Below are 20,123 nucleotides of genomic sequence, written 5' to 3'. Positions count from 1 at the left end.
AAAATGCTAAAATAGTTAGAGTCAACATTGCACACGATGTGCTCATAGACAGTAAGAGCCATAGGGATAAAAGAGTTGTCTAGGGCCATGCTGGCAGAATACCTTGGATTATATTTGATTTTCTTCTTAACAAGGTTGCATAGTAAATAGTAAATTATGGATGCTAACACAATGAAATACTAAGCAGCCATTAACACCAGAATTTAGAGCTTCCAAATAAATGTGTAATCAGCATGTATAAAATCTCTCTCAAAAACCATTTTATATAAATAGCAACCCCGTGAGCTGACAAATCTTAATGTGGTGGGCAAACGCACTTTGTATTTTACTGACATTACGTACAAATGTGCTTTGACATTCTTTTTGCTCACCCTCCCAACTCACCACAGCCTACTTCTTTTACCTACTACATAATTTAACATTCTATTTCTTCTGCTTGAAATGCATCCTTTTGTAGAGTGGGAAAGATCTGCATGAATTTACAAAGGCTCACAATTCCAATGAGTATAGTGTGGTGTCATAAAAATATGCTTCGATATCTAGCAAAGGAAGAAAATTACAGGCTGAAATTTAGCAACATCCAAGATTTCAGTGGATTTAAATTACTATGAATCACTCAAAAGCATTCTTAAAACCTCAATAAAACTGACTATCTAAAATGTTTTATATTCACTTCAAAAAAAGGAAAGAAAATATACTGACAAAACTTAAAAGACTTAACATTTGGACATGAATAACTGAAGAAAATAAGTGTTTGGGAAGATCCAAAGAAGCAATTAACCAAAAAGAACTCCATTTAACTTTTTGTGGTTGATGCTTTTCAGGAGAAACGGATCATCAAAATCTGTCTTTTCCAAACAAAGATCGCACCTCCACAATAATGGATGCGTGTCTCTCAGTATTTGGATATAAGACCATTATCTCAGGGTCATTTAAACAATGAAAATATATCTTTTTATTTTTTCCTTCAAGAGATTACAGCAGAATAAAAATCATCTGTGTGACAAATCTCTATTTCTTAAATAACATGTAACCCCCAATCTCCTATAGCTAGTACAGTGAACATGCACATACATACAAAACCACGAAAATCCTGGTATGGTTTCAGGCTGAGATTTGAGTGTGCTCAATAGAGAAGCACGCCTGTGTTGCCAGAATTCATGGTCTTTTATCCTTACTCCAAAACAACACATCCACTACCACAGAAAAACCACCTCAATAACTTAACTGAAATAAATGGATTAGAATGGTGTGAGCATGGTAATAGAATGTATTGCAAAACTCTCAAATTAAGTTTTTCTGTTGTTACTCGGGCCTTATTATAAGCATTTGTTATGGGTTGAATTGTATCCCCCAACCAAATTCCTATGTTGAAGCCCAAATCCTCAGAGTGAGAAATTATTTGGACATAGGGTCCTCACAGATCTGATGAGGTTAAAAGGAGGTCATTAGAATAGGCTCTAATCCAATTATGGCTGGTATCTTTAAAGAAAGATGGGAAATTCAGGCACAGAAACATGGACAGAGGGAAGAAGGTGTGCAGAGACACTGGGAGAAGACGGATCTATAAGCCACATTGAGAAGCCTGGAACAGATCTCTGCCTCATAGCCCTCAGAAGGGACGAACTCTGCTGACCTCTTGATTTCAGACTTCTGGCCTCCAGAACTATGAGTCAATACAGTTCTGTTATTTAAGACACCCAGTCTGCGGTACTTTGTTACAGCAACCCTGGCAAACTCACACAACATTTCTGCACTTAAAATGGTACACAATAAAAATTTGACCATGGAAGCAAAGCTAAAAGGAAGAAACCATAATTAAAACATTTCATCCTTGCTCCATTTTTTTTTTTTTAACAGGTTAGTAGTCAACTCCAGGAATTTCTGAGAATTTTTCCATCCTCCTTTAAGGCAATTAGGTGGTCTCAACACTCTACCACTGAAATAAATAAAACAGCTGAAATTTAAAATAAATGATGGTTTGTCAATGTTTGAGTGTTCAGGTGACAAACACCAATAGAAACAGGTTAAAAGGTGAGATGTGACCTCTCTAAGAGGTGTCCTTCCCTAAGTTTCCTCACTGAAATGCTACTCAGGAATGTCTCATAAATATAATGTGAATTACTCTGATAATACTAAATCACATCCACCATCTGTGCACAAACAGCTATTTTCTTTTCACAAGTTGCAGGGGAAAAAAAAATCAATGTGAGAAGTGTGATAAATCAGAATACTGGCATGAAAAGGCCATGCAAATAAAATTGCTGATGCATAAGAAACAGGCACACCCAGAGACATCTGGTAAAAAAGCAACTTAAGGTGGAAGGAGTTTGAGAAGCCATGTTGTTAAGAAGGACACTCATCTTGATAGGCCTAAATTTAGACTTACCAGCTGTGTTTTGGTTTACAAATCCTTCCAATCTGCCTGCTTATAATAATAATAAAAACGAGAAAGGCTTTCTGTAGAACACTGTTGAAAACGAGACTGGGGGAAAAGCCAGCCGCTGTCTTATTCTATAAAGGGGCATACAACACTCTAATCTTGTTTGACATGTTCATCACTACATAGTATATATACCCTTGCATGTAGGCATCACAATTTATTTACCCCTTCTTCTATCTCTAGTTTTTCTACTTTCTAATGGGGTTGTCTTGAATGTGCTTGTACTTCTCAAGTTTTATATACTGCAGAGCTACAGACCACAGAAATTGTTCACATAATTTTATTTAACATAATTTTCCCTTCTGACAAAAAAAACAAAGAGTGGTATAAGAAAAGAAAAAGTGTCTGTACTTAGGCAGTGATAAAGTTAATCCAAGTTTACACATGTATCAGCTGGGTGCACTTGGTCCAGTCACTTTTCTGAGGTTCAGTTTTCTAGCAATTTCTTAAAGAGGTCATAGCTCACCTTAGATCACAGAGGACTAAAAAGAAGATAAACAGAGATAATAAATGTGAGGTGCACAATGTCTGCTTGAAGGATTTATATGAATTATCTTATCTAAACCTTACCACAATCCTACAGAGTATATTTTCCCCCTTCTTAGCCAGATAGAAATTGGTAGGTGCTCTTTCCCCTGTTATTTTCAGATTAAATTATTTGTTCAAACTGTAACTGCTATTAAGTGAAAGAATCAGGATTTAAGCTAATGGCCAATAAGCTCAAATATGACAGGGGTCATAATCTTACATCAAAATATGACAGGGGATCCCTGAGACTCATCACTGAATTCACTTTTTTCAGTTTCCCATGAAGTTAAATAGAAATCTAAAGCAAGAATAAATAAATGTATGTGGTCAGTATATAACTTTGTAGCATACAAAAACTGAGGAAGTAAAGCGTATTCAAGGCAGCATTGTTGGAAATTGGAAAAATGCTAGAAACAGAAAAATGAATAAACGGTGAAATATGCATATGAGTGTGCATACTATATAGTAATGAAAATAACCTAAAACCTCATACAGCAATATGGCCAATATTCATAAACTAAGTATTAGGAGAAAAAATGCAAATTATAGGAGAATTTGCACAGGCTGGTATCATTTTTTAAAGTCCTAAAACATTCAAGGTCCCCAAATCAGTAAATCTTTAAAATATATTACTTCAAGATACATACATAAACTTCCATAAAAAAAAAAAAAAAACCAAATGATAAACACAAAATTCAGATTGTTCGTTTATTTTTTATAAGAGAAAGAATCTATGGAGGGGAATACAGGGATGTCAAAATTTTTGAATGTTTTATTTCTTAAGCTGAAGGGTGGAACATAGATGAAAATTTTATCATTCGATTACTGTCTGCAACAATTTTCTGTAAAGGGTCAGATGGTAAATATTTGGGTCTTTATAGGCCATCTGGTTTCTGTCACAACTTCTCACTTGGCCACTGTATTGTAAAAGCTATCATAGATATTACATAAACAAATAGGTGTGACTGTGTTCCAATAAAACTTTATTTATAAAAGGTCAACCAGATTTGGCCTACAAGCTGTTTGTTCCTGCTTTACACTGTAGATATTATATAGACAGCTACATATTATAGACAGATATTTTATAAATACATATTGTTTCATATGCATGAAAATATTCCATAATAAAAATCATCTAAAAAGTTTTTAAAAGGTATGTTTGAGTAAGATAAGTATATAGTGTCCATTGATTTTCTTCTCAGTTTTGTTTTGATTTTTGTTTTTTGTTTTAGAGACAGGGTCTCGCTCTTTTGTCCAAGCTAGAGTGCAGTGGTGCAATCACAGTTTACTGTAACCTCAAATTCCTGGGCTCAAGAGATCCTCCTTCTTCAGCCTCCCAATTATCTAGAACTATAGGCACAAGGCACCATACCTGACTATTTATTTAAATTATTTGCAGAGACAGGGTCTCACCATGTTGCCCAGGCTTGTCTCAAACTCCTGGTGTCAAGCAGTCCTCCTACCTCAGCCTCCCAAAGTGCTGGGATTATAGGAGTGAGCCACCACACGCAGCCTCTTTTCAGTTTTCTAATGAAACTTAGAAACAAAAATTAAGTCCTCTTGACAAGCGGCAGGTAGGCAGAATTAAGTTCCGTACTTGTAGCATTTCCCTTTCTACTAGGGACTTTTTTTACACTCAGACACATACACTCACAAATCAATGTTTTAATCACCACAATAAAAACTACTCCATGTATAACCAAGAACAAGTAAACAACAACTAAAACGCTAAGACTGAAAGGTAGGCAAGGCTTCCCCACTAAGTGCATCCTCCAGCACACTGGTGCAGTTCGTATGTGTGCCTCAGTGATATGTCATATTACTGCATGTCATAAATATTTTAAAGCCATGAATACTAAATCAACAAATGATAAAAGGTCAACTGAAATTGCCTAAAACAAGTTTGGAGTACTGGATACACACATAAAACACAATATCTGCCAACTACCCAATTGTGTTTCAATGATGACTAACTAGAAGCAAAACAAGCCAGGAAAAATAATTACTCTAACTAGAACTTCTGAAGAGGTTTAATGTATGTCCTACAGACAGATGACACTGCAGACCCAACTCAGGAATATAGTCAGAAATGTTTTAAGGAGCACAGCCAGTTGATTGTGCTCTTAATAGGCATGGCTAAAATGGATCCTGTCTTATTGTAATCCACAATTATTCTTCTAAACCAAAGTGTTGTCTTTATATTCTCCAGAGAAAGAGCCTAGATATCTAACTCCACCAATAAATTGACAGAGCATTTCTCAAAAGACAATATATGCTTATACATATATCAGGAAAACCAGTCGATGATTAAAACAGATTCACCAAACATTCCAATTTTCCAAGAATTCTAAATTGCCTGGCAGATATTACATGTAAGGACTCACTCAAAAAGGGAATTATGCATATACTATAGCACTTAAGAAACAATACTGTTGAAGGTGATAGAAAAATATTGGTAATTTAAAAATATGTGCTCTAATTATTTCAAATTAGAAGTACCCTATCTTCCTAAGGTTTATCTCCATGGAGACTTAATATCCACAGAAATGTTTTCTATACTTTCCATACTTAACTAAGTAGATTTATATATAGCCCCATCTAGATTATCAATTTATTGCCACACTACTTTCCCTTAAATAAGTATAAGTTCCTTAAAGATAGAAACAAGTATATCGTTGTGATCCTCTGAAGACCTCACTACAAATTTGAAGTGGCTGCTTATACAAGTCAAAAACATTAATCTTATATACCATGATATACCATAATAGCAAATACTGAGAGTTTTCTAAGTACCGGAGACTATGTGCCTTAGAAATATATACATGCATTATTTCATTTAATCCTCTCAACAACCTGATGAAAGTATAATTATCATTGTCCATATTTTACAGTTGAATAAATTTGTGGTATAGGAATGATAATCATTCTCCCCAAATCACTCATCTCTTAATTTATAGCAACACTCAACCACTCTCACTATCCATGTGCATACAAAAAACACTCAGTAAAGTAATTTGATTTCATTTAACAAATGCTCACCCATGTGTCAGGCACTGAGCTGGGGATACAATAGTGGCCAAGACTGGCAGAGTTCCTGCTCTCATGAAGCTTATACTTTAGTTGAGAGGAAAGGGGAGGGTACACAGAATGAACAAACAAATCTATAGGTAAGTAAGACAATTTCAGGTGAGAAGAATAATTGTTAGAAAATGGAGCCGGTTGCTCGATAAAGGGGCTGCAGGGAGCAGGAAGAATGATTTCAATAGAGCTGCCAGGGAAAGCTTCTTTGAGGAGGTAATGTGAGAAGGAGTCAACTATACAAAACAATTGAAGAGGAGGATTCCAGTTAGACCGAACAATGAGGTCCAAGGCAGGAAGAATGTTTGAGGACAAGAAAGGAGACAAATGGCTGGAACACAGACTGTGATGAAGGAATAACTAGCAAAGCTCATTTTGACATTTGCTGTGTCAAAATTCAAGTATTTATATCTTTTATCTAACAGTCTTTTAAAAAGGGAGGAGTGCTCTATGATAAATGAATGCTACACCTGAAAACCCCAACGTTAAACATTTGTTGCACAACTAGAGATTGTTAAGCATCTGTTTGGATTCAGACTATTTATAAGCATTAGCCAATTGGAGCTTATTAATCATATGTAATGCAGCTCCATTTATCTCAATTACACTCGAATAATGTCATACTTGGTAGAAAACTTTATTTCTTGCATTTAGTACTCTATTTAAGAAATTTTGGTTGTATTTATTCAGAAAGGTCCAAAATGCCATTTGCCTGCAACTTTGCCACAAAACCATTGTCAGAGGTGGTGCGATTGCTCCTAATGACCTCTCTTCTTGCTGTGAAAGGATTATATCTCCTGGCCAGTTGCCAGGTGACTTTCAGTGCCTCCCAATTGGTTTGACCGGTTATTTGCTTTGGACAATGGCAGCATCTGGGTAGAAGATCTGGGAGCCGTTGCCTATTTCCACCAGTGCTCATATTCTTTTCCCTCTGTCACAGGAGAGAAATGTCCCAGTTAGGGGTTACTCCTTCAGCCTTGATCCCAAAATGAAGAAGACATGGAACAGAGTCAAAGCCTAGAACAGGATCACAGTTTAGCCACAGCTGACAGGTTCACGAGCAAGAAAGAAAATTTAATTGTAAGCAAGTCACTGAGATCTCGAGGTTGTACTGCAGCATAACCTAGTGAAACCTGATGAAGATACAATTCAATGTTCAATTAGATTACAAAATACACATGCACATTTTTCTCAGAGTCAGTATAGGAGAACAAATTTAGGGATTCATTTTTTTTCTAATTTTCAAGATTCATGTACCAAGAATTTGCCATTTGTTTTGGGTTACACATAAGGCTTTCATTTTAATTCTAAACAGGCATTTTTCTTAATATTTCATTTTAAATGATTAAGCTTCTGTTTATTAAAACAAAAACTTACCTAAAAATAAAACTATGATATAAAATCATTTTTGAAATAGAAATGAACTTAAAAACATGACAAATGAAAGAACTTCAAAAATATGATAAAGCATATATGATATGATTCTATTCATTTGAAATTACCTAAAGAGGTATATTTACCTAAACAGAAAATTTAGATTAGTGGTTGTCTATGACTGAGAGAGAAAACAGAGATTAACTGTAAGCAGGCATAATGGACCATATTGGGGAGATGAAAATGTTCTAAAACTGGGTTATAGTGATAGTTGTACAATTTGGTTAGTTTTCTTTAAAAAAAAAATCATTCACCCAAAATGGGTGAATTTTATGGTATGTAAAATATACTCAATAAAGTTGAATTTAAAAAGAAAAAAAAGAGCATGACATATAAAAGCATTTCTCAAAATCAAAAAATAATAAAATTTTTCTATTTCAATGTTAAAACTATTGGTTTAACCCCGCGTTTTACCATAAGCAGATTTTTTGATGTCAGTATTTGCTAAAATTTTAATTGTCTTTTTTATTAATACTACAGGTAACATTTATTATCCAGCTTGATTGATATATGCAATCCAAAGTTAATCAAATATTCTGTTTAAAATAGGCAAAATCTTCTAAGCATATAACTCTTCACCTGTTTATTGAGAAAACTGTAAAGTATATACTTAAGGTGATTCGACTGTAAATGTTTAACTTACAGTCTCATATATTCTTTGGTAACTGTGGGACACAAATACATGAACATGAATAAAATAAATTTTGAACACTGTAACCACATAGCTATTGAATCTGTGTTCCCTTTTGATCACACTAGCTATTTGTAAAACTATAGCAGGCTATCAGTTCAGAGTGTGCTAGAGCATGTTATCAGAACCCTCAAGGACATGAACATAACACTTTATCTTTAAAATTCATGAAAATAACATAGTCTTTTTAGAGTACACTGATTTTAAATCTGGAGTCTTTTAACATCATTTTCTCAAAACATTTGTAGTAACTTTCCCCATTGCGCCTGACCAATAAATAAGTAAATAAAACACCACTGTCTCTACATAAAAGAACTGTAGCTCTCTTTCCTATAGGTTCTAATGAATTTTTTTGAAATTTTTTTTCAAGAAAAGAATGTTTCTATTCTCTTTGAATTGTTTACACTTTGGGTTTATTCCAATATAACCTAAATTGGAGATTCTGTTCAGGATTGAGGCTCAATATAACTCTCTGTATCATCCAACAATAACATTACTCACCATTAATTAAGACTAATTTAATTATATTTAGTTTAGTATCCTGACAGGAAAGACCAATATGATACAAATTGAATTCACTAAAAACAGATCACCAGCAAATTATAATAACTGGCTCTATAAATATAAAAAAAAAGTCAGAGGCTACGCCACTCATTAATGCATTTATTCTGTAAATAGAGTTCCTACTCTTCCACCTTTGAGGAGCTTAATCTGTTTAAAATAAACAAGCAATCAAGATTTTGGAAAGGAGAAATGATATCTAGGCAGAATGTATTAAGCATTAGATGATTCAAAACACTAGTATGCAGAACACAGACTGGAAAAAATTAATTTCAACTGAGGATTGAAGAAGGTTCTTAGGGATGGTGAGCAACAGAAAAGATTTTGTTTTGTTGCCCTAACAATAACTACACAAAAGTAGAAAAATACAGAGTAAGTTCATGTGGTGGCAAGTGGACCAACTTAGATCGCTGCTTTTCTAAGGTACGGTGGATCACCAGGAATCCTGCTTAAATCAGATTCCAATTCACTGGGCCTGAGACTGCATTTGTAACCAGCTCCCAGGTGGTGTAACAGTCATGGAACTGAATAGTGAGGCTCTCCAGGAAAGAGAGTGGATGTAAAGGAGAAGGCCAATAGCCTGATCATCAACAGCTGTGAATGGCAAAAGGTGACAATATGATCAGAGTTACGTGCTCTGGGAACACATAGATTTGCTGGGAACACATAGAATGGAGACAGAATATTAGGAGAACGAAGACTTTATGAAGCTATTTTAATAGTTCCCAGAGTTAATCACATAACCACTCCAAACATAGGAGAGGAAACTGAAAGAAGGAACTAATTTCAGAGAAACTAAAAAAATAAAAATGATGGGGACATTCAGGTATATGAGCAGACAAGGAGAGTGCATGAGAGAGATGACCAGAAGGTAAACCCTGAGGATTTTATTCTGGACACCTAAAGAATTGTACATCACTAGGAGAAAATTAAATGGAAAACACAGTGGGTTTGGGAAGAGAAATGAAGATCTGAAGAATGACAGAACACATTCCACTTTGGAAAAAAAGTGAAGGGATGAAAAGGTCCATTTAATTAAGATTTTCCACTGTTCTTACACTTAAATTTAGTAAGTTAAAATTCCATTGGAATAGCCTCTTAAAAGTAAAATAAAGGACAGTTCAACTGTCACACCCTCCTCTCCTCTGAAACAGTCAACCAGTTTGTACTAGAATATTTTTAGTGACAGAATTCATGATCCTGTTGGGTAATCCTTTTCATTTTGGAATCTTTAATTAGAAATCTATTTTCTGAATTAGTCTGAAACTTCTCCATATTTTTTGATCCAGAGGACTTAGCTTTGTCCTTCAAAACTGTAAACATTTAATCCACCTCGATCATAATGCCTTCATAAGGAGTTATTAAAGGAATTAATCCATCTCTTCCAAGCTAAATCACTTTTTGTTCTTCCCCAGAGTTTCCTCACAGGCCATGGTTGCCAGAATGTATCATCAGCGAAATCCCTTAGTTGATTCTCTTTCGTGGATGGCAAATATGTGACAAGACTGTTGCTACTTTCTGTGCCAATGGGAGACAATGTTAACGGATCTAAGCTCTCTTTCTGCTAAGCCCAGACCAGATCTCAGCTACACCTCAACTCAGTATTCCAAAGAATCCATAACAAGGCACTGGCATCTGAAGATGAGATCATATTCCTCTGCCATGTTTTGACATCGACTGTTAACTGTCCTTTTAAAATGCTGAGAGTGGAATAGATCTTCAGAAGTGGCATGGACAGTCACATTTACATTACAATTAATACCCTATATGACCTTGAAAATATGGCGTTTAAATTCAATATTGTGTCATTTGTATATACTGGTTTTTCAGTGACTAAAAACCACTAGGAATGCTTGCACATAAAATGGTTCTATACAAGGTCTCCGCAAACTTATTCTGAAGTTTCCTTATTTGTTTTGGTTTTATTGGTGATCACATATGCTATCTCAAAAAGAGGAACTGAGAACTTTTCACCTCCTTTATACTTCATCTACCTAGACTTCCTCCCTAACAATAAATATAAAAGAATACTTAACCTGTAAGAGAGCTATATGGCACAGAGTGAAATTTTTTGCAAGATAAATATAAATAGTCCTGGGTCAGTCCTATTCTATTGTTTTTTGCCTAATCATCAAAATAATAAGACCCACTAAGACAAGAGCAGGATGTAGGCCTTAGGGAAAAGGGAACATATATATTTAGGTCATGCAATTGTCATATTTATTATTTATCCTCATTTTACAGATGAAAAATCTAAGGCATTGACATTAAATAACTTGCTTTAGGGAACAATGCCAGTAAGCAGTGCAGCCAGGATTTCAAAGGCAGGCAATGTAGTTAGAGTCCCTACTCCTGGGCCAGATGCAATGGCTCACACCTGCAATCCCAGCCCTCTGGGAGGTCTAGGTGGCAGATCACCTGAGGTCAGGAATTCGAGACCAGCCTGGACAACATGGCAAAACCCTGACTCTACTAAAAATAAAAAAATTAGCTGAGTGTGGCAGAGTGCGCCTGTAGTCCCAGCTACTGGGGAGGCTGGGGTAGGAGGATGGCTTGAGCCTTGGGAGACAGAGGATGCTGTGAGCCAAAATCATGCCACTGCACTCCAGCATGGGTGACAGAGTGAGACCCTGTCTCAAATTAAAAGAGAGTTTCTACTCCTAACCACTAAGCTTACATCTTAATGGTATTTTTATTCACAATGACTAATGGAGCTTTCTTCATAACTTCATATTTATCCCAATTAAATTTCATAGTCTACTCCTGAACACAATGTTCTAACTTATCAAAAGATTTGGAAGGTGGATTATGATATACAGATTATTAGCTATTGTTATAGTGACTACTGATGTGTAACAAACCATCTGAAAACTTAGTCGTATAAAACTATTTTATTATTTTAGATTATGCTCACTGGTTTATTTAAGCAGGAATTCAGGCAGCACACAGAAGAAATGGCTTGTCTCTACTCCATTATACATGAGGCCTCAACTGAAAAGACTTGATGGCTAAGGGAACCTGAATGCTGGAGGCTGAAATCATACAGACATCTTCACATGAAAGCCTGCCACTTAATGCTGGATAGTGCTCAGACTTCAGCTAGGGCTGCTGACCAAGCATTTACATGTGTTTTCAATGTAACATGGGTTTCCTAACATGGAGGTTTTAGGTTGTATTTCTTACGTGGTGCTCCAACATGCACAGTGTCCTACTGGGCAACATGAAACCTATATTCCATTTCATGATCTACCCTGGGAAGCTGCACAGCATCGCTTCCACCATATGTCCTTCCACTGCATCCTATGACCCCACCCATCTATTTTACATGCCTCAGGAGTCTGGCACCTATGGATGACATCACCTTAGCAAAATCACTCAATGAGGAGCACAAGCAGATCCAAGGGCAGAAGGAGAGGAATTCAGGGAACATACCCCTTATTTCCCCCTGCTTTGGCACATTTCCAGCAGTAGCTACCTCTCTCTATAGAGTTCCTGAAGACGTGTCCCCATCGCCACAGCTCCAGGTATGAGTGGTTTCCAGCAATGCTATTTCTATTTCTTGTCCCTTTAAAACTAGGGACACTAATAGCTTTTTCCTACTATAACTCTCTAAATGTCTCAGTATTCCTCGTTTGTTCACTAACTCTGCCAATCATTCCATAAATAGTCCCCTCATTCAACTCTCATTTAAACCACTGGCGAGAATTCTGATTTTTATCAGGGTGATGACTGATACAGAGACAAAATAAAAACTAAACGGACTGTTCAGAGAATATATGTGAAAAATTAGTAGGGTCCCTAATCTTTTTCTAAGTATTTGATAGAATAGTTGAATAGTGCAATTATGTTGCTCCATCACTATACTGAATTTCCAAATTGACAGGAAAAAATATATAAAAAGATATGTATAGTGTGTTAGATGTCTCAACTTTATTCTTTCAAAAATAACCTTTTCTTAAAAGATGAGTGATTTTTTTTTCAAAAACCTTGCTCAAATAATCATGTTCATTATATTTCTGTTTACTCAATCTTAAGTCTTTCATTATTCTTATAAAACATGCTAGTTTCATCATTTTTTTTCCCAAAGTGTTTATAAACAACATACAAATAATTCACTTCATGGCTTTCCTGAAGACTGAAATTAAGCCTACTATTCAGTACCTTCCTAAACTTCCTTTTTGCCCATTATTTTTAAAAACAATATTTACCTATCTCTAGTTTGGTAGAACCATTCCTGCATTTCATGACTTCTCAAAGATGACTAGCGGTGATGAGGATGATTACATCTGTGAGTTCCCTGATTATCCTAGGTAATATATATATCTCACTTTATGATCCCAAATATCTTTAAAGAGGCCAATAAGAGCTATCATTTACTGAGTACCAGATAAGCATCTCAGTGCTTCATTGTAACTTATTCATGTACACTGTATCTACTGCTGTTTCTTCTGTACATTACAGTATTCAAAAATAAAGGCAATTTATTTTAATTATTGTTTTTCCCCAAAAAAGAAGAATTTTTTCCTTTAAATGTGAAGAAATTGGCCCTTTTTCTCCAGTTCAATTTTTTTAGAAGCCTCATCTCATTTTGACCTAGTTCTAAAATAATTCTTAGGCTCTTGTTACCATTTGTGTCTCTTTTCTTATTTTACTGTTTTTGAATGACTGGTTCTGTTCTCCTCCTTCTAATATCTATACTCATTATTTTAAGTCAATAACCTCTCCATTCTCTTGAGATCTGGCATCATTTTCTTCTCACTAGACTATATGAAAATTCAGAACAACTTTGTTTTACTTTCCACCCCTCTTGATTTGCACTGCTATTTCAGAGTTTCTGTCACATCTTCCCACCTGGACTATAAGATTGTGATAGCAAGAACTAAATATTGCATTTTTTTTTAAAGCACACATAAGACAAAATATATATTTGCCATTTACTTGTAATATGTTGTAGAAAAAAATAATAAGTTTTTGGATTTTTTTTCTTTTGGAGACAGTCTTACTTCGTCATTTAGGTGGGAATGCAGTGGTGCGATCTCAGCTCACTGCAACCTCTGCCTCCCAGATTCAAGCGATTCTCCTGCCTGAGCTTCCTGAGTAGCTGAGATTAAAGGCTCCTGCCACCACAACCGGCTAATTTTTATATTTTTTAGTAGAGATGGGGTTTCACCATGTTGGCCAGACTGGTCTCGAACTCCTGACCTCAAGTGATCTGCCCACCTTAGCCTCCCAAAGTGGTGGGGAAATTCATAATCTTTAAAAAGCTTCTGGAATAGGGCACGAGACATATATTCACAAATAATCTAAGGAAATAAAGGGGACTACAAAGGTGAATGTAAACTGAATATACAATTTGCCAACTTCAAAGTACTAAAGGGGAAGGACAATCTGCTTGATAAGTAATTGTGAGATTCTATCCTAGGGTAGGCTGAACAGCAGTGGTGTGTGTTCTACAGAGGAGCAGGTAAGAAAGGCAGTAGTGCAAAGGGAAGGCCACATGGATCAGACTTTCTTAAATCTGCTTGCCTAACTATAGATAGCGGTTCAGAAATTCAACTTACTGAAATGAATAAAAATGGCTAACTTTAAACTTTTCCAACTACTCTTTTTGGATTTTAACTAATATCTTTGCCTTAATCTATGGGGGCAGTTTCTACAGATGTTATTAACTTTTACTAAGCATCCAACACGCGCAGTTAACACTAACCAGCAGGGTGGACCCAGGTGTACGGGCTTACAGAGTTTGGAAGGTCCCCTTTTAAAAGAATACAAAATTAGTTGGAAAAACAAATGATTCAGAATGAGAAAAGAAATCTCATTAAATGAATGGAGCCACGGAGATCTAGCTTAGTCTGAGAGCTTTATGCAATTCACCAGAAATGCTTATTTTGAAATGCTTCTGGTTGCAACCTGTCATTTCCTTCCCACCTAGAACATCTGCAACTCCAGCAACCCCCAACACGCCCAGAGGTCTAAGCAAATGAATAGCGCTGAAGCTTCAATTTCATTAGCTTCTTAGATCTGCCTCTGAGAGGACCGCATTTAAACAATCTGGGGAAAGAGAAACCACCTGACAAGTTTGAAACAATCCCAGGGCCAGGCACTGTGGCTCAAGCCTGTAATCCCAACTCTTTGGGAGCTCGAGGTGGTAGAATCTCTTCAGGCCAGAAGTTTGAGCCCAGCCTGGGCGAAAAGAAAAAGAAAAAAACAGAAGGAAGCTAGGATGATTCTGATACGCTATTGCCACTTCCAACATCTCATCCCATCCCATTTTCAAAGTTTCACAATGCATAATAGACTAATATTCCTGATCTAAACAGCGATGTAAAGAAGAAAGGAAATTAATAACCAACTGGCCAATTGTCGTTGATCTGAACATAAAGTATGTGTGGCATATGAAAAGGCGTTTACCTTTTACAACTAAACATAAAATAATTCCATTTTTTTTTACTATTTAATAGAAAAGTCAAGAGCACAAAACTGTGATAGTCTGTTTAAATGTCCTCAATACAAGCCGGGGCCTATCATTCCATTTAACCCGAAGTAGAAATAAGTTTTGCATACTCCTCTTTGGAGTCAGAGTATGCTTGTTCACTTTCTAACTTGGGTTTGCTTTCTCAGAATAAATGCGGTGGTTATGTAGGTAGTTTGCTTCACCTAACATCTCCAGGTAACATTAAATTGAACAGGCTTGTTGGTAATTAACACACCACAGCGTTGTGATCTGAACTCAGGTCCTCTCTCAGCAGTAACTTGAGAAACTGGAGTGACATTCAACTTCCCTGCAAGAAAGGTATTTTTCTTTTCTAAAACCCTTTAAGAAATTACAACCAGCAGCCTACACGTACCAAAAGCCTACCCCCACCAGTCAATTTCCCTCCAACAGTAAAATAACCCAAAAGCCTTTGGTCCTAAATTTCCTGGGGGCAAGGAAAAACGAAAGCGCTGGCTATGGGCTGGGTGGCAGTAGCTGACCATCTGAAAAATCCTTAGCTCCTCAGCGGAGGAGCTTCCTGTTAGAAACAACCGTTTTCTCCTGCTCAGGGAGATTTCCTCGAACCTATTCCCACAGGACCTGAGATTCGCCTCGGGTGTTATCCAAGTCTCGAATCCGCAACCAACAACACTAAATCAAGAATAATTTCTCTAAACTTGGCTGAAATCTCTCCCAGAGTTCAGGGCTGGTCTCGCCCGAAAAGCAGCTAGCAGGGGCGGGGGCGGTTTCGAGCCACCCGCCTCCCAGGTTCCGGAACTGCAGCGAGGAGAGATCCGTGGCAGAGAAGCAGAAAGAGAAATCACAACTTTGCAGACTCCAAGAAGCCACAGCCCCACCAAACAATAGGTCAAAGTGCGGAGGAGGGAGCGGCTGCGGTTCGAGGCCCCGCTGTGACGCGGCGCCGAGTGAGGCCAGAGCTGGCAGGCGGGGTCCCGCAGCCCGGGGGACCTCACCCGTCTCCAGCTCAGAGCCGCCGCCCCGAGAAGGCGAGCGCGCCAGAGACAGCCGTCAGCGCAGCGCTGGCAACTCCCAGAGTTGCGTTGGAAGTTTCCCGGGACTCGCCGCCGCCGCCCTCACCTTGCTGAACACCTCCAGGTCGTCCTCGTCCTCGTCCAGATCCAGCACCTCCGCCTGCAGCAGGGCGGAAGAGCCGCTGCTGCCCGGGAACGGGGTGCCGCCCCCGGGGCTCTCCCCGTCTGCACCCCCGGCCGGGAGGCCAGAGGAGCGCGCCTGAGATGCCCGGCGCTCGCCCTCCATCCCGAGAGTGCGCGCCCGGCCGGCCGCCGCAGCCGCCAGCCCGGCTCCTCCGAGCGTGCCCATTGGCTCCCGCGCCTCCCGCGCCTCCCCGGCCGGCCCCGCTCCAGCCCCTCGCCCGCTGCGCAGACGCGGAACTGCCGGGACCAGCGCCGGCCCGGGCCGGGCGCATCCCCACCTCGCCCGGGGCGGGCTGGAAGCACGGGCCTGGGGGTCTCGGACTCCGGCTAGGTGGAGAAAGGGACCACTGTCCTCTGCAGAAGAGGAGAGACTCGAAGGTAGGAGTGGGCGGCCTCGCATTGACCTGGTCGGGGACCACAGAGTGACGGTTTCCGCGTTGGCGGGGTCTGGGGAAGAAGCCACGGAGCGAACCGTCCACTTCGCGGTTTTCACAACGAGGCTGGGAGGCAGCCGACCCAGCCTGCCAAGAGAGGAAAAAAAAAAAAAAAAAGGCAACAATACTGTATTTCCTGTATTTCATGGTTGCCTTTCTTCTTGGTTGTGATTTTCTAGCTAATGTAAAACTAAAGATATGAACACTTCCCCTGTTTTGTAATTGATTTTCGACCCAGTGACTGGCCTGTGCGGTCATTTCACTGTCAAGCCAGGAAAGCCGAGCTTTACAAACTATTTTCAGCCACTTTCAAATGCATCTTTACTCCTGGACTCCTTCCTGAAGTTAATGAGCAGAATGTTACCAAGACCCAAGGACAACTAGCAAGTCTGGAAAATTGCCACGGAGAAATCATCTTCAGTCTTTGCACTGCCAAGACAAAGCTTTAATTATTTAACTGCTTATTATTCAAAAACAAAACTAATTTCCAAAAATAATGGAAAATTGAGCCCACGTTGATAAATTTTTTTTTATTTATTTTCAGGTTTTATTATTTACTTCCCTCGGCCCCACCTCTTTTCTGTAGGCCCATTTAAAAATAAAAATTTTAAAATACGTTAAGCTATGTATAAGAATTCCTTATTTGGGGAAATAAAGAATATATTTCTGATTAAAAGCAAGGCCATAATGATACATTGTCTCTTAATCATTCAAATGTACCTCCCATTGATTTCAGACATGCACCCACCCTTCAGTCAGGTTGGTCACTGTCCCATGAATATCCAGACTTGTTCCTGTGCTTGATGATTTCTGTACCTTAAATGCCATCTCCTGCCCATTCTTCAGAAATTAAACATAGTCCCATCTCTTTCAAAAAGACTTTCTACATGACAGTCTGTTCTCAATTTAGCATTTAATTTTATTCCATCCTGCAAATTGTATTTGTTTCATGTACATGTTTTACATTCCTTAGTAAATGATAACATTTTCAGGTTGGGGATTCTGATATGTATTAACCACAGTATCAGATGTACTCTGAAAATGCTCTCTGCTGAGGTCTGTAAAGAATATAAGTTAACCGACTTTACTTTTTCCTCGTAAAGCTCATTTTGGCTGGCAAGAAAGATTCAAGGTTTTCTAATTGCAATCTGAACCAGGAAATTCTTAATAATGCTGTAACTCACAGAATCGCTAGAAAGCATAGCGAATGGGCTCAGAAAATGGGAAGAACAAAGCAAGGCTGCACAACTGGGATTGTAGCCAAAACCAGGCCACAAAGCCAATGGTACAGACATTGCCTAATACTGGAGGCTATACCATCTTCACCAGTGTCAATATTGTCATTAACACTGATGTTACTGGACTCCACTTGCTGTCCCTGACAGCAGTGTCACAGCTGCCTCTGAGAACTTCCCTGCTGTTACTGCCACAAAAATGTCTCCACCATCCCCTTTCTCTGTATTGATTTTTCTAGGATTAAAACCTTGGAGAGTATGTCTGCTGGCCAGATTGACCAAGTTTCATGGAGATTCCGAAGGCAGAGAATTTTCTAAACGTAGAAAGGTCATATTGATGCTTGTCAACCAAAAAAGAAGAAGACTAACAGGAAGAAGAGGAAGAGGAGGAGGGAAAAACCTGACCATAATTCACCCTTTGGCTGTCCAACAATAATATTGCCTTTCTTCACATATGCCCCCTACTTCCATGTTTTAAGACCTGAGCAAGCAGTTCACAGCCCACCAAAGGAAGAAAATCCCAAACCTACTCATTATTAGTACAACTCCAAAGTAATATGCCTATTCCTTCTGTAGTCTCAGCTTCCCATTAAGTGAGACTATCACTAGGTTTTTTAATGGGAGAATTCTTATTCAGGTGCTAAAAGTCTTTAAACCAGCATAGTTCAAAACTTTGAGTATAGGTATAATATTAAGAGGAGCCCTATCCACTTTTGTCCTGTTTAGGAGAAATAATATCATATGTTAATTCCTGGTTTCATGAATATACATCCTGTCAAAAAGCTTTTTCTTCCTTGTACTTTCCAGATAGGATATCCTCAGACCATAACTGAGTCTTTACTATTCCATTCCACCATCTATGAAGTCTGCTATTTCTAGTAATGGGTTTTGTAATAAGATAAATTACGCCATGGGCATTGCCCAAAAGCTTTACTTCTTTTGCTAGAACATGGTTTAACGAGTTAGAAAAAATATATAATGTGCAAAATCTGATGAGGAATAGACCAGTCAATAAGTTCACGGACGAGCATGTTGAGGGAAATTTGGTGAGCAGAAAAGGAAAAGCCAATCTGACTTTTCTACTAAAGACAACCATAGGATCCTCCAGTGTGGCAGAATAAGGGCCCTACATAGCTGCTACTGTGGCAAGTTGAGCACTGAGCAGTAGCCAATTATCCTTTAGTGAGGGGAAATCCTTATTTTTGAGTGCATAGCATAATTCCCTGCCACTATGGCCACTGGGTATGTGAAGCCATAGAACAAGCACTGGAGTTTCTAGAAAAGCAATAGTATTAACATCCACGGAAGAATAAGCATTATTGTCAAACTTATTTTTGATATAAATTTATCAAATGAAATGTTTTGGAAAACATCATTGTGGGCTACATATAAATATGCTTTTATTCTGGGGCCATTCGAAGAAACTCACCCACATACATTTTCCGAAACCTTCTTGACCCCAAGATCCTACCTTGTTTCTTCTAAGTCCTGTCAAGTCAAAACTCTAACCTTTGTCCTGGAAACAGCATAGAATCTTCATTTTAACTCCCCTGTGAAGCACAGTTGGCACTGTTGTATCCCAAGGGGAGGATTTCCTTTGTCCACTGCCCTTTTGCCCTGCAACAACTACTAACTGATTCTGCAAATGATAAAGATCCATCTGTAAGCCAGATCTGGAGTTTTTACCCCTTAGTTAACTGTTCGGAGAGAACTCCCTATGAGATCATAGGGGTAGACCTGCTGGGAGCAAGAGCCAAATGCTCACGCAATGTATGCTTAAATAACATTTCCACATGAGTATGGTTTGCTGAAGGAAGGCTCATTCAATTTTAGGAGTTTTTTCATTGTTATAGCAGCCATTTCATGAGGAACTGCTTGGATCACATGGTCACCTGATGTCACATGCTCATGTATCTAGTTGATATCGTTTGACTATTTGTCCCCTTCTAAAATTATGTCAAAATGTGATTAAAAAAAAAAAGAAAGAAATGTTATCCTAAACGTTGGAGGTGGGGCCTAGTGGAGATGTTTGGGTCATGGGGGAGGATCCCTCATGAATGACTTGCTGC

At 38.3% G+C, this 20,123-nt stretch overlaps 1 protein-coding gene and 1 long non-coding RNA gene across 5 annotated transcripts in view; one reads left to right on the top strand and one right to left on the bottom strand.

Annotated features, from left to right (window-relative positions):
* SNX7 (sorting nexin 7) overlaps positions 1–16,554 on the bottom strand; it is a 99,326-nt gene extending 82,772 nt beyond the window's left edge. For 2 of the 4 annotated variants that reach the window (XM_032247955.1, XM_032247956.1), the window contains exon 1: positions 16,309–16,554. In XM_032247955.1, coding sequence (XP_032103846.1) covers positions 16,309–16,551 — 243 coding nt within the window. In that variant the 5' untranslated portion in view covers positions 16,552–16,554. Of the gene's footprint in view, positions 1–15,730; positions 16,041–16,308 lie in introns of those variants that run through there. The other 2 variants (XM_032247957.1, XM_032247958.1) reach the window with 2 other exon arrangements.
* A 52-nt stretch (positions 16,555–16,606) lies between these two features.
* LOC116530006 lies at positions 16,607–17,840 on the top strand. Its single transcript, XR_004259782.1, has 2 exons — positions 16,607–16,763; positions 17,123–17,840. It is a non-coding gene; the product is annotated as an uncharacterized LOC116530006 (long non-coding RNA).
* The last annotated feature ends 2,283 nt before the right edge of the window (positions 17,841–20,123 follow it).

The sequence above is a fragment of the Sapajus apella genome, unplaced genomic scaffold (assembly GCF_009761245.1).
Source record: "Sapajus apella isolate SASKATOON/1434 unplaced genomic scaffold, GSC_monkey_1.0 scaffold64, whole genome shotgun sequence".
NCBI lineage: Eukaryota > Metazoa > Chordata > Mammalia > Primates > Cebidae > Sapajus > Sapajus apella.
The sequence above is the reverse complement of the archived record's forward strand: the minus strand, read 5'-3'. Positions and strand labels throughout refer to the sequence as shown.